Source organism: Podarcis liolepis (genome assembly GCF_965112155.1).
Source record: "Podarcis liolepis genome assembly, chromosome: 4".
Classification (NCBI taxonomy): Eukaryota; Metazoa; Chordata; class Lepidosauria; order Squamata; family Lacertidae; genus Podarcis; species Podarcis liolepis.
In genome coordinates this window covers 80,074,417-80,089,295 of record NC_139558.1, presented here as the reverse complement: position 1 = coordinate 80,089,295, position 14,879 = coordinate 80,074,417, and the positions used below count along the sequence as shown (strand labels likewise).

Genomic DNA, 14,879 nt, shown 5'->3' with positions numbered 1-14,879 from the left:
CGTGTTATAGAGCGAAAAATACGGTACATTTTTCAAATCCCACTCATTTCTAAAAGGCCACAGATAGTTAAAGGCCAAAGTATCAGTATGGCTGCTAAATCTGGAGATCAGCCAGAAATCAAGGTTGCAGGGCACTGGTTAATTGAAACAGTGTCTGAGCAGTCATTTCCGTAGGTAGTGCTGAAGTAAAAGCATGTATTTGTTATTAGACTATTACAAAATAGTTTGTGCTGTTGTCTATTACTTCAGCTATTTCACACCAATAGTTCAGTGAAAGTATTACCATTGGCTGTACCATTTTTAGGATAGTGATTCACAATTGGTTTGAAAGCTAGTGTGAGGTTATAGTTATGTTCTATGCCTGTTTTAGAACACTGATTTTAATAATGAGATATTTAAAAGTAGCTTGAGTATACATAAAGATAGGAGAAGGTGTTGCTGTTTCAGTGCTTACTAGGTTTCTGTCAGTGGTCTTATGTGGACAAGCTGATTGGAGATGAATCCAAGTAAAGCTGTTCTAACAATGGCTAGCAGGCTTGTACTCTTTTTAGGAAGGGTAAAGGATAATAGGGGGGTTATCTCCTCTAGGCACCCAAAATTACAGTCTTGGGTTGCTATTGGGTCTTCTAAGCATTTGAAAGGAGATCTAGGGGAAGTCAGAAAATTGCAGACCAGTTAGCCTAGCTTCTGTGTCCAGATGAATTGATGGAAACCATTATTAAAGATATAAGCAATCCTTTTGAAATCCTGCTTCACCAACATTTTACTGTTCTTTGCCTTCATCTACATGCTTACTGACACCCCAAACGGATAGATATTGTAAGTGTTGGCTTCTAAAAAGCTTTTAACAAAGTCTATAGCCAAAAGCATTTATTTAGAACTTAGCAGTCAAGGGATATGTGGATAGGTCCTCTTATGGATTAAAAACTGGTTAAAGAACAAGAAAGTAGTTCTAATAATAGAGGGAAGTAAGAAGTGAGGTATCCCAAGAATCTTTATTGGGATCAATGCTATTTAACACGTTCCTAAATTGTTAGGAGGAGAGCAATGAGCTGGTCAAGTTTGTAGATGGAACCAGATTATTCAGGGTGGTGGTAAAACCCATGGACTGTGAACCACTTCAGAAGGCTCCAATCTGAGTAAGTGGGCAACAGAATGGCAAGTGGGGTTCACTATAAGTAAAACATAAATTGATACTTGGGCAAAAATTTTGAACTTCACTGATGGAATCTGAACTGGCGAGGTAAGAAACTTTGGCATTGTCGTGACGATTCTCTGAAAACATCAACTCAGAACATAGCTGTCACAGGAAAGACAAATTTCATGGTAGGGATTTTGCTCACCATTTGTGACTGTTTTTGACATTGGTTTTAAAAGCTGAAGAATATGTTAACGTACTATTTCAGAATGAAATGGGTTTTAGTTTAGCACAAGCTAGCTCTGAACTAACTAGCTTTTGTGCATTGCTTGTATGCAGATCCTTTCAGAATTACTGTGTTTTTATTATTATTTCTCTTCTTCTCTGCTGTTGATGCTATGACAGCGTATCTGCCCTCCCATGAAAATATTGAATGGCAAAGTACAAGAGAAACAAAAAAGACTATTGAACTGAATTGTACCTAGTGAGTTTCTGTTTACAACTAGCTTCTTAAAGACCCAGTTTATATATGACCCAGATAACAGGAAAGTTCCTTACCTGTGTAAGCATTTCAAGTATTTCACGGTGATATTTAAATCCACATCACAGCAACCCATATATGTTTAATGTGAGCTAACATGGTAATGGCATGCATATGCCCATGCTGTTGACTGTCGGAATGCTATTGGCACATACACATGATCTGGTGCATGCTTATTTTAACATGAGAGAAATGAAATGCATAATCAAATGAGTTTTCTGCCCACCCCAAAATGGCCCAGGTCAGACATAAATTGGGCACAGCTGAGGTCTGGCTTGCACCTAATGCTAGCTGATCACTAACTAGAGAATGGGAGAAGGGAAGGAGGGGATGTACACATGATCATGTCTGCAGGAGTTCCCAGTCTATCTATAGTTAATTGATTGGGCATCATTGTACCTGCATCATCCGTGGCACATACACTATAGGCAAGACTTTCTGCCTAACTTTGGTAGCACTATATCAGGCAGTGTTGTCTATTTGCTTGGGCTGAAATGTGAACAGCAATTTTCGTAGCACACGCAGTGTAGAGCACCTAGGATGACATGATGCAGTTTTTGTCATCTTCCCTAGATTGTGCCACAAGTTGCTTAATTGCTTTGCAGGTAGAACAGCAACAATATTTTCAAGAGCTGTTGGGGCTATTAATTCATCTGTTTATATTCCAAATACGAACTTCAAGTCAAGTTAGTTGCTTTTCATGCTTGTAGGTTTTTGGTGTGGGTTCTCTCTCACTCACTTTTTCACACACGCACATTTCTTTATATGGTTTTCTTGATTTAAGGAAATGCATCTACTTCTATGCCACACACAAAAATCTTTCTTTAATGTGCTTTCTAAAAATTGCTCTTGGGGGGAAAAAAAAGCTTATTTAACTTTTCTTGTTCACTTCTTATTTTTCAGAGTATATGGGGAAAAAATCCTTAGGACTGTTGAAAAATTGCAAGTGACATGATAATTTGGCCAGTGCCTCAGAATGATGGATTGCCAGAAGATTGGAAATGGTTTGCAAGTGACTGGTATAGGGGCATCTGCACTCCACATGGTGGGGTATTTGGGAAAAGTCAGTTCAGTTCTCTTTCACATTGTGCAAAGTTCTCTTTTTTCATTCCTCCTCCTCAAGTTTGAGAGAGTTTTTCATTTCTATTGGCCTAATTTATATGACCTTCCAAAAAAAATTGTAAAATTTATTTTTCCACGGAAATCTTACTGAAATGGCGAAAGATTTACTTTCAAATGTTGTTACCTATTCCTCAAAAGTTTATGAACACATTTGATCTATTGCTGGTTATATTTTCACGGTCAGACTGATGGTAAAGGCTATTTTGTTCAGTGCATATAGCCCGAACAGTCAATATAAAAGCCAATTTATGTATAGTATTGTTTGCTCTCATCTGTATTTGATTTGTTATGTTTCACTGCTGTCAGATTTAACTCTGAAACACATAAATGCTATGAAAGTCATTTTACCATGTTTTAATATTTGGCCTCTCAAGAATAACACATTTGTTGTTTGTTTTACATCACTTCAGGACTCCAATTCTGCAGAAGTAACTCCCGATGGAAGTTGCCCAGCTTGCAAAAAGAAGGGTCTCATACGAGGTCTAAGAATATATCACCTCAGTTTTGAAGAATCTATTTTCTTGTGTGAAAATCCACAGGTGCATCACTCTTTCTTGTTGAGTTGGGATTGGTCCAGTTTTCCTATAATCCATGATTCTTAATCTGAACACTTATACTAATTTCCTAAGTAGTTGCCGTAACGTTTTATAACTGGGTATCCCTGGGTATCCCTTTGGCATATAAAATAATGGTTTCATTAAACCGCAAGTACATTATGTTTGAATAGATAGACAGATTATGGCTTGTGCTTAGGGATGAAATCTAAGGGTACATAGCCTAAGCGCTGATTAATCCAAGCCTAATTCATCAAAACTAGAAATTTTATTCCTTTTTGTAAAAGTCGGAAAAAAAAGAGCAGCAGCAATAGGCACATCAAATGTCCAGAAAAACATTTCAGAAATATCCTTTCAAGAAAATAGTGAGAGAAAAACCAAATATTACTCTGCAGATACTCTCTTTCAAGCCAATTTTTATGTTTCTAAAAATGTTTCTGATTTCGATGAACCAATTTATAGTACCGCTGACTGTGAAGGATTATGGAATTCTAAAGAGAACTTACTATCTCAGAGAAGTGCTATTTAAAACACATTCGAATTTTATTCATTTTTCATTAGACGTTGCATACCTGTTGTTTCTGTATACAGCCCTCTGTTGCATCCCTGAGACCCACGTTGCGTGTTATTAATTTACTCAGATATCTTTGTGTTCCCCTCTTTTTCAGTGCATCTACCCTCTGGGATTTGAACCACTAAGCAGCATTATAATTCCTACTGATAAAAAGGATTCTCCATCTCAGGGCACTTGTAGGAAAAGAAAGTCATCTGACACAAGCCTGGTAACCTCTGCTGTTCCCCAACACTTAAAACTGACGAGGACTGATAACTTGATAGAAAATGAGAAGACATTCAAACCTGATCTTGCTCCCAAGTGCAATGGAGATAATCTGTTTGGGACTCTGTCAGGGCAGCCTGACTTTCCACAAGCCAGTCAGCCGAACTTTAATAGTGCAACAGAATCCGTGGAGCAGCAAATGGGCATGAAAATGGCAGCTCAAGGAAGTTCACCGGAAATTTTCAGTGTTCAGGCACAGCTTTTGTCAGATCCTGAAATTGGTTCATCATTGTCTCAAATTCTGCATCAAGACAAATCATCTCGGCCAGAGCCATTGTGGCTTCAGTGGAGGAATGTGTACGCTCTCTGCTGGTTAGATTGCATTCTGTCAGCCCTAGTGCATTTAGAAACACTAAAAATGATTCTGAGTGGATCAGTCCTGGAAAACGTATCTGTAATCCAGAGCCTATTTGCAAAATATAACGAAGCAACTGCACTTGTGAATACTTGCCAACGAGGTAAGCCAAACACAAGTGTCTTTTTTCCTTTTGCTGTCAAAATAATTTTTTAAGAAGAGAAATGAGTGGGGTGTATAGAACTCTGAGCCTTGGACAATGCAGCTGTTTCTTTTATAGTCTGCATAACGGTTTAAAATCCATGCAGACCTTACAGCCTCCTTTTTCCCTTACTTTCTCAAATAAGTTTGTGATTCTAGTATGTGCACCAGCCTTTAGCTTTGGAAAATGAACCAGCTTTAAGTAAAAAAATCAGTCTTTTAGAAGCAGTGGTGTAGTTTTTCTGCTTTATATTTCTACCTTCATAAACTAATCTCATGAAAAAAAGTCCCCCACATTTGCTCAGATAACTCAAAAGAGTGATAGCCACTACTGCCTTTCACATAATAACTTCCCAGTAACATAAGAGATGGGGGTATGATTTTTTAAAAAATAATAATCAAAAAACAACTTCCCCTTGCCCTTTAGCCTCCCACAGCTCCTTCCATGCTGTTTTGGAGGGTCCCCCAGCCCCCTGTAACAGATTTGGGGAGGGGAGACAAAGGACTGCAACAGGAAGGAGGGATCCACAACAATTGCCTCCTCTCTTACATGAGCGAACACCTCTTATTAGATCAAAACCTGTTCCACCAATAGAACAGCAGCATGGGGTCATTCTTCTTTTCCCTCATCCATGAATGGCATCAGAATCTGCCCAGTGTGATTAGAGATACATCAGATGATGCAATGCTTGCTTTGTGAAGGCTAAAATATTCCTATCATGCTGTTTATTGACATCAGATACAGTGGTACCCCGCAAGACGAATGCCTCGCAAGACGGAAAACCCGCTTCGCAAGACGAATTTCCCTATGGGCTTGCATCGCAAGACGAAAGCCCATAGGGAAATGCTGGCGGTCGGGAGCAAAGACTTTCGCCCACAGCCGGCCTTCAGAAGAGGACCTCTTCTGAAGGCCGGCGGGGGGCAAAAATCTTTTCTCCCCCCCGCCTGCCTCCCCCCGCCTGCCCCGGGCGATCTTAAAATGCTGGCGGGCGGGAGCGAAGCGTTCGCTGCCGACCCCCAGCATTTTAAAATCTCCCCGGGACAGCAGAGACTTCTCTGTCCCGGGAAGATTTTAAAATGCTGCCGACCCCCAGCATTTTAAAATCTCCCCCTGTCCCGGGGAGATTTTAAAATGCTGGGGGTCGGGAGCGTTCACTGCCGACCCCCAGCATTTTAAAATCTCCCCGTGTCCCGGGGAGATTTTAAAATGCTGGGGGTCGGGAGCGAACGCTTCGCTCCCGACCCCCAGCATTTTAAAACGCTGTTCCGAAGCGGGGCGGGGGGGCGGGAACACCTGCCCCAGCCGCCCCACTTCGGAACGCTGTTCCAAAGCGGGGCGGGGGGGCGGGAACACCTGCCCCAGCCGCCCCACTTCGGAACGCTGCTCCGAAGCGGGGCGGGGGGCGGGAACACCTTCTGAAGGCGGGCAGGGGGCGAAAGTCTTTGTCCCCCCTGCCAGCCTTCCCAGGGGCTTTTAAATCGCCCCGGACAGCGAAGAAGTCCTCCGCTGTCCGGGGCGATTTTAAAATGCCGCCCGCCAGCATTTTAAGATCGCCCGGACAGCGGAGAAGTCCTCCGCTGTCCCGGGGTTTTTTAAAATGCTGGGGGTGGGAAGAAAAGCCCTTGCCCCCCCCCAGCCTTCAGAAGAGGTCCGGGGACAGACTGTCCCCGTACCTGGTCTGAAGGCGGTTTCCCTAGGAACGCATTAATTGATTTTCAATGCATTCCTATGGGAAACCGTGCATCGCAAGACGAAAAACTCGCAAGACGAAGAGACTTGTGGAACGAATTAATTTCGTCTTGCGAGGCACCACTGTACTTGCTTGGAGTTTGTGCAATGCATTTTTGAATGTTGCTTTTTGGTTATGCTTTCCACATCAGCTTTTCTGTTAAGGAACATCTGAATTGTTTCCTTCAAAACCTTCAGTGCACTGCAGATGATTCCAGAGCATGTTCCAGCTCACATGCTTGGTTCAGATAAAGTACCAGGTAGACTCTCAGAGCCTCACTGTAGCTCTGCTGGGAGCGACAGTATACCCTATAACACACTTATCTCCTCTAGCTTTATGTTCCAGGGAAAGATCAGTAGTGATGGCAAGCTGTCTTCCATTGACTCTTGTCTGACATTTCTCTTTGATGGGTGCCTGATAAGCTTCTGAAGACACCATGGTTCTCCAGGAAGCAATTTGAAAGCCACTTCATGAGAGGCAAGGCAGAGGTTTGGCTTTGGCACATGTCCTAGTTGATTTAAGTGGTTCACACCACTTGACATTAGCTTTGGATAGTTCTTTATAGAGATGGTTGCATTAATCTGATTTCGCAGCACTGGAGATATTTGTGAGCATCTGAAGTCTGGTTACTTGTATAGCCATAACAGCTACAAAACAAATAGGATAATTACATCTATTTGATAGTGTTACCAGCTCAAGGACAATGTTAAAGTGGTATATATACATACGTTAATAAGTGGAATAAATACTCAGTTATTGTTGGTACAGAATACAAAAATGGCAGTTCCTGGAGACAAAATGTTGATGGATCATTCTGTTTTGTGCAGGTGATTATGTTTCGGAAGTTCCTTTGGATGTTCTTTCGAGAGCTGAATCACACTTGAATGAAATCAGAAATACAATTTTTGTCCAGCTTCAACCACAGCTTAAATGTAAATTAGGTAAGTAATTGCTAAAGGGTTTTTCATTATTTTCGTTATTATTTTACATATAACAGTGCTAAGTTTCCAAACGTGACAGTATACTAGTGCCAAACCTACCTTCTTTTTTCCCTGCATTGTAAAGTTCCTTTATCTTTAGCTTCTTTGTGGGTCCAGAGAGAGTCATTCCTCAAGAGTTCTGTGCAAATATATAACAATGCTAGTACTTACTTTCTGTCCATCCGCTGCAAACTACTTTTTGTTGTCATTAGCTTCAGATAGGATTCCGGTTTCAATGATCTGATGCCTTTGTGTGTTCTAGCTGTTTTCTGGGCCATTGATTCCTCAGTTAGGCATAAGGAGAATACTATTGAATCAGATCAAAGGTCCATCTACTCCAGCATTTGGCTTCCCACAGGGGTCAACCAGATACCTTGGGCAAGTTCTGAAACTGAGTGTGAAGGCCGTGCCTTTTTCAACTAATATTTAAGGGTATATTGCCTCTGAACATGCAGGTTCCATTTAAGACATGGGAAGCTGCCTTATACAGAATCAAGCCATTGGTTCACCTCAGTGTTGTTTTCACTGACTGGTAGCAGCTCTCCGGGATTTCAAGAGTTTGGATTTGATATCCCACTTTATCACTACCCAAAGGAGTCTCAAAGCAACTAACATTCTCCTTTCCCTTCCTCCCCCACAACAAACACTCTGTGAGGTAAGTGGGGCTGAGAGACTTCAGAGAAGTGTGACCAGCCCAAGGTCACCCAGCAGCTGCATGTGGAGGAGCGGGGAATCAAACTCAGTTCACCAGATTACGAGACTACCGCTCTTAACCACTACACCACACTGGCTCTCAGTGCCACACAGGCAGGGTTCTCTCCCATCCTCACCTGGAGATGCCAGAGATTGAACCTGGGACATTCTTCATTCAAAGCAGATGCTCTGCCACTGAGTTATGGCCCTAACTTAACATAGGGTTCCTTGTTAAGATACCTTCACCAGATTTTCTAGCCTCTTCCTGCTAAGTAGTAAGTGCTCAGAGTTTCTCATCATGTATAGCCCAATCCTGTGTCAGAAGAAAACTGCACTCAAATTGCACTCTCTGTGCACACTCACCTGGGAGTCCCATTGAACTCAGTGGAACTTGCTTTTGAGTAAAGATGCATAAGCTGCTGCTGCTGACAGTTACTAAAAAAAGTTGTCATAAATTAGGTCTTAGGTTTTGTTTAATACAGATAGCAAAATGTATAATTATTAGATATTTCAATGACTTAAAATGTATATAATTCAATGCAAAATTCAGGTATCTTTAGACCTTCATACTTTCGTTGTTTGAACTGAAAGCAAAACACGCTTTATGAGCCTGTGTAGCAGCGTTTGTAAGAATTGGCCCTTGTAAGTGCTTTCTGAAATATGTGAAACGTCTTTTGAAGAGTCACTAGATCTTGGCCATGTTCAGTAAGGTATTTTACATTATTTTAAAAGGACCTCAGTTGGTTAGAGCAGTGTTTCCCAAACGTTTTTGGGCAACGGCACACCTGTTAGCCGGAAAAAAATCTCGCGGCACACCACCATTAAAGCCCCGCCCCGTGACGTCAGCGCGCAGCGTCACGCCGGGAGGGACGCACAAAAGCGAAAGTTTTTTCCCTCCCCCTTGCCGGGGTGGGAGGAGGCAGCAGAGCGAGGGCAGCTGAGGCGGCGGCGGCGATAGCGGGCGGAGGAGGGGGCGGCGGCGGGAGTTGCTGCTGCTGTTGTTGCTGCTGCTGCCCGGACATGCCGGCCTCCTCCTCCTCCGCTGTCTCGCGCTCCTCCCTTTTGCGCGCGCTGCCCCGCCGCTCGGCACCACCACCGCGGAGCCGCCCCCGGCTCGACGCGGATCCTCGCCGCCGCCGCCGCCTCTCACCGCCCGACTCGCCCGCCTTCCTCCCACGGCACACCAGCCGGTGTCTCACGGCACACTAGTGTGCCGCGGAACACCGGTTGGGAAACACTGGGTTAGAGTATGGTGTTTATAATGCCAAGGTTGCAGGTTCGATCCCCATATGGGACAGCTGCATATTCCTGCACTGCAGGGGGTTGGACTAGATGATCCTCAGGGTCTCTTTCCAACTCTGTGATTCTATGAAACATAGTAAAACGTTTTTACTGTCCTGCAGGGCGCTTTCATGTGTCTCACCCCATTTCTTTTCTTCAAAGGTAACAAGGAGAGCCCAGTGTTTGCATTCCCTCTACTTTTAAAGAATGATCCTCAAACAGAAAAACTGTTTCTCCACTCTTATTCATGGAAGTTTGAATGCTCACAGTGTGGCTACCAAGTCAATGACAGGTTAGTTTCTGCTGAAGTTCTTTCTCATCTTCCTTAATACAAGCACATATTAATCTTCAAATCAGTGTGGATGTCTTTATATTTTTCTCTTCAAACAGAACATGTGCAGGATTGATGGGGTGTTCTAAGCATGCCATACGTCTTCTTTCACAGCGTAGCATAAAACATTGTGTTTGCTGTCAGAAAAGACAAGCTAGCTCTGCAGTACTTGATAATTCCTGAGTTTTTCTTGCTGTTGGTCAGAATTGATCCTGCCAGTTAAAGGGTGCATTCAAGAGCTGAACACTGCAATATATGACAGTAGGCCAAACATCATGTTTAGCCTCAACATAAATGAGGTTCCCAGATACATCCCATTCTACTTCCATTCTACTTGATTCTATTCCCTGATAAAGACACCAAGTCCAGGAGCAGACATTCCCTCCAATGGCTATTTGCTAGCCTAAACAACCAGCACATTTTGCTGGCAGTACAGTTCTCCAAGGCTATGTTCACATGCAGGGGAGAATCATGTACACATCCACAGACATCTTTTTTGTTACTGTTGCAGACATGCCACTGCTTACAGTCAAGCTTACTTTAAACTGGAAAATTCATTGTTTGTTGAATTTCAGTCACCTGCAAGCAGCAGGTATATGTTCCTGTAGCTTTTAAAAACTGTTGCATGGGGTAAATGTTCCCACCCTAGGGCAATCCCTGAAATTTGCCAGTATTTACTTCTTTAACTTGGAACTTAAAATTACATTTAAGCTTTTGGTTGCAGCAGTTTCAGAGCAATTTTGAATGTGGATCATTCATATGAATGACTCTTCTGGATGTCCCAGGTTTAGATTGGCAATAATTTTCTCATAGCACTGGATCATTTCTTATTTCAGGCGTCAGACGACATTGACAACATTTACAAATATCATCCCAGAATGGCACCCGCTGAAAGCTGTTCATACTGGTCCCTGTAATAACTGTCACCACAAATCTCAAAGAAGAGAAATGGTTTTAGAAAAGTAAGTGTGAATCATATTAAGCTGCTGATGTGAGTAAAACTACATCGCAGGTGGATAATGAGCTGCTGCTAGTGTTGTATGAAAATGCAGTTCTGGCATAATATTAGTAGCCTTGCTGGGTCCCATCATGTAACTATGAATTTGCCAGCTAGACATCTGTGCCTACCTCCAAGGTTCTGCTATTTGAAAACCATGGCTTATGGAATCTCATTCTATAAGCTCTCAAATAGTCTTATTTGGGTGGTTTTATAAAAAGCTTTTGAGATACTTATGAAACTTTCATAAATGGAGTTTCCTAAGCAGCTAGTTGCTAATTCTGCTGTGTGTGGATGATGTATCCAGTATTAATAATGCTGTAAGTTACATAGTTCTAAAGCTACAAATTGTTGTTTCTTTGATAGTGTTTCCTCGGTACTTATGATGCACTTTGTGGAAGGCTTGCCACGTAATGATCTGGAGACTTACTCATTTCAGTTTCAAGGAGATTCCTACCAAGTAACAGCTGTTGTTCAGTATCAGGAGGAGGCAAGACACTTCATAACATGGATCTCGGATTCAGATGGTAAGTACAGTGCACTCCCATCACCTGTCCTTCAATAGGTGTCTGCCTGCACAGGCTGGCGGAAAGAAAGCAGGAAACACATGTAAAAGAAAAAGCTTACTGTGCAGAATGTACCAGCCCTCTCAGGTCCTTCATCAGGAAAGTTCAATCTTGTTTTGTTATGCTTTCTCCCTTTTCCTTTTAGCTCCCCTGCAATTTGCCTGGGACTTTCTCTTTTTGCTGCAAGTCCTGGTTGGTAGCTTCAGATGATTCTGGGAAGAAAAGCAAGAGATTAGGAACCCATAACTCAGGCATAGGCAAACTCATCCCTCCAGATGTTTTGGGACTACAACTCCCATCATCCCTAGCTAATAGGGCCAGTGGTCAGGGGTGATGCGAGTTGTAGCCCCAAAAACATCTAGAGGGCTGAGTTTGCCTATGCCTGCCATAAGTAGTAGACCAGTTAGCAGTATGTGTGCTGTTCTGTTGTAAGTTTTTCTAACCCAGTATACATAAGCTATCACTGTTTCATAATAAGTAGTTCCAGCACAGTCATGTCCATTATCCCCTTGCCAATCCTGTCCCAAAAGGCACCTGGGAGCCTTCCACAGTAATGGGGAGGGTTTTCCCTCAAAACCCTTCTCAGAGAGGACCAACAATTACCGTATTTTTCGCTCTATAAGACGCACCAGACCACAAGACGCACCTAGTTTTTGGAGGAGGAAAACAAGAAAAAAAATATTATGAATCTCAGAAGCCAGAACAGCAAGAGGGATTACTGCGTAGTGAAAGCAGCAATCCCTCTTGCTGTTCTGGCTTCTGGGATAGGTGCGCTGCCTGCATTCACTCCATAAGGCACACACACATTTCCCCTTACTTTTTTGGAGGGAAAAAGTGAGTCTTATAGAGCAAAAAATACGGTATGTCTTCTACTGTGTGGTGATCCAAGGTTAAGATAAGAGAAAGCTCGAAAACCATTCCTATATCAGTCCTATAGCCAGTCATTCGGATAGCTCAGTTGGTTAGAGGCTGCAGGTTCGATTCCCCGTAAGGGACAACTGCATATTCCTGCATTGCAGGAGGTTGGACTAGATGACCCAGGGTCCCTTCCATCTCTATGATTCTATGAAAATAAGTACAGTGGTACCTCGGGTTAAGTACTTAATTCGTTCCGGAGGTCCGTTCTTAACCTGAAACTCTTCTTAACCTGAAGCACCACTTTAGCTAAAGGGGCCTCCCACGCTGCTGCTGCACGATTTCTGTTCTCATCCTGAAGCAAAGTTCTTAACCCGAGGTACTCATATCCATTATTAGGAACACTTTCTGGCGAGGTGAAATAAATGTTCACATCAGACTTGTAAATAACTGTTTTCTTGATCTCCGGTGGTGAGTAAAAATTGCTTCCAGGCAGGGAAGCCATTGTAAAGTGGTAGAGAATTGGAAACCATTTGTGACTTACATAGGTATGTGTGGGCGGGCAGGCTAGTTGCTGTTTATTTTTGTGGATATATTTCAAAGCTGGTTTATCCAGTAAAGTGCTGAAAGACTTTGAAATGAATAGAAGAGTGATTTCCAGAGAACTGTGATGAGGGATTATGCATCCTAAAATTCTGAACTGTTCATTTCTCATTTTCAGAAACATGGCTTGAGTGTGATGACTTAAAGGGTTCGTACTCTAGAAGTCACAAGATCTTTGGCGTTCCCCCTTCAGAGATTCACATCGTCATCTGGGAAAGAAAATCGCCACGATTGACAAATGGTCTGGATTCGCAGCTAGAAAGTGAAGTGGCTACAAATGTTCCTTTGCTAAAAGCGCAGCCAGATTCTCCATTTAAATATGCTGATGGCAAGTCTGCTGGCAACGCACCTTTAATTTATCACACTGACGATAACTTGAAGGCACACACAAATGAGACACAAAACTTGATTGCGAATAACAACAGTAATTTGCTTTGCGGCTTGGAAAACCTGGCCAATGATGATGTTGTAACTTTGACTCTTGTACGAGTTCCACTTGACTCTGAAGGTAAACCACTGGACGAAAGCCCTGCAGTGGAAAATAACATGACAGTCAGAATGGACACATCGCAGCTGCATGATCCAGGTGGAGTTAAAGTTTCTCCAACTACTTCTGAAAGAGACGTTGCTGGGAAGGAGTGCAAGTTACTTGAAAATGGCAGTACTCCCTTGCATCAAGGGCAGCCAAACAATGCAAGTAACATGCTTATAACGCCGGTCGTTTCTCTGAGCAATAGCCATTATTCACCAGAAATGTTACCAGTTCAAGGGGCAGAACCTGAAGTTCCGATCAAAGATAGCAGCAGTTTGGACACAGCAAATCAAGAAAACAGAAGCAGCAGAACAAAAGCAGGGAATAGTGTACAGATAACACATAGTACTGTAGAACACTGGAGAGAAGCAACAGCAAATTCCCAGGCTAGTTCTGCTTCTTCCCCAAGTAGTTATTCTCACTCGGCCCCTAAAAACGGAACAAAGTCGTTCACAGGCAGTTGGGTAAAGGGTTTACTTGAAAGATCTCATCCTCTCATGCCCAAAAGTTTATTAACCTATAATAACATGGAGATCTGTAAAAAGCCCATTAAAAAAGAAACTCGCTGCACTTCACTTGGTAGACAGGCAAGCCACTTTCATGGTTTTCAAGCAAAACATTCAAAAAACCAAAGGGAGAAGTTAACGGAGAGGGCATTAGATTCTTCTCATAAGGCTCCTCCTCTATCCTCACCCACTCTTTTTGCAAGACCCCCTATAGAAAAGCATCGCATTGTTGGAAGCAAAAGTAATGCAGTGGAGAGTGCTGGCTCACTGGTTGCTTTGGGTAACCAGATTGGGCCTAAACCGAGCCACAATAAAACTAAAAGCTTTACATCAGCTGAGAATGTTGAAGAGTCAAGCGTTACAATAGCACACCGACTGCGCCTACAACTTCAACAGCAGCTGAAAGCTAAGAAGGAGAAACTGGCTTCGCTAGATAAGGTGGCGAAGGCTCAGGTGCGAAACAGGCGCTCTCCCAAGAAAAGGTTGAAGGATCAGTCACAGCTTCAATCCCAGAAAGAAAGTGACTCCCTGCAGAGCTTGTTAAATGCCCTGCAGGACCAAATTGATGTTGAAGATAGTAAATCTGTGAATTCTCTAAGCACCAGTATGTCCCAGTGTAGCAGTTCAAGTTTTGATGACATTTTATCTGAGCTGCTGTCTCCCACTACATCTGTTGCTTCCTTGGAACTTCCACAAGAAGAAGAATGTGGATATGGTGCACAGGAAATAAACCATGACCATAATTATCATAGTCCAGTAAAGGAGAATGGATACGAGGACCATACAAACCTGTCAATTAAATCATCCCCCAAGAAACTCGACTTTGAAAGTCCAACGAAACAATTTAGTCTAGAAGAACTCTTGCCTAGTTCAATGCTGAATTCAATAATGGCTGACACTCAAGACTTGCATCACTTTGATGAAACCCTCTTAGCATGGTGAATTGTGTTTTAACAATTTCACATGTTTCTGTTAGATGGCTTTAAAGCAAAGCATAACTTGTGTTCCAAGCTAATTTTGCACATGGTGGTTCTTTAGATTTTTTAAAATGTGAAAGTTTTTTTACTATGAGGTTGGTTTATTATTATTATTAATAAATTAAGACAAATGGGAACA

General features: G+C 42.5%; 1 protein-coding gene across 4 annotated transcripts in view; it reads left to right on the top strand.

The window, feature by feature from the left end:
• Positions 1-14,879, top strand: part of USPL1 (ubiquitin specific peptidase like 1) — an 18,738-nt gene extending 3,859 nt beyond the window's left edge. Inside the window, exons 2-9 of one of the 4 annotated variants that reach the window (XM_083500701.1) lie at positions 2,583-2,742; positions 3,212-3,340; positions 4,024-4,651; positions 7,247-7,360; positions 9,536-9,665; positions 10,541-10,666; positions 11,068-11,228; positions 12,844-14,879. In XM_083500701.1, the coding sequence (XP_083356827.1) occupies positions 2,656-2,742; positions 3,212-3,340; positions 4,024-4,651; positions 7,247-7,360; positions 9,536-9,665; positions 10,541-10,666; positions 11,068-11,228; positions 12,844-14,705 (3,237 nt within the window). In that variant the 5' untranslated portion in view covers positions 2,583-2,655 and the 3' untranslated portion in view covers positions 14,706-14,879. Of the gene's footprint in view, positions 1-29; positions 2,743-2,855; positions 3,341-4,023; positions 4,652-7,246; positions 7,361-9,535; positions 9,666-10,540; positions 10,667-11,067; positions 11,229-12,843 lie in introns of those variants that run through there. The other 3 variants (XM_083500700.1, XM_083500702.1, XM_083500699.1) reach the window with 3 other exon arrangements.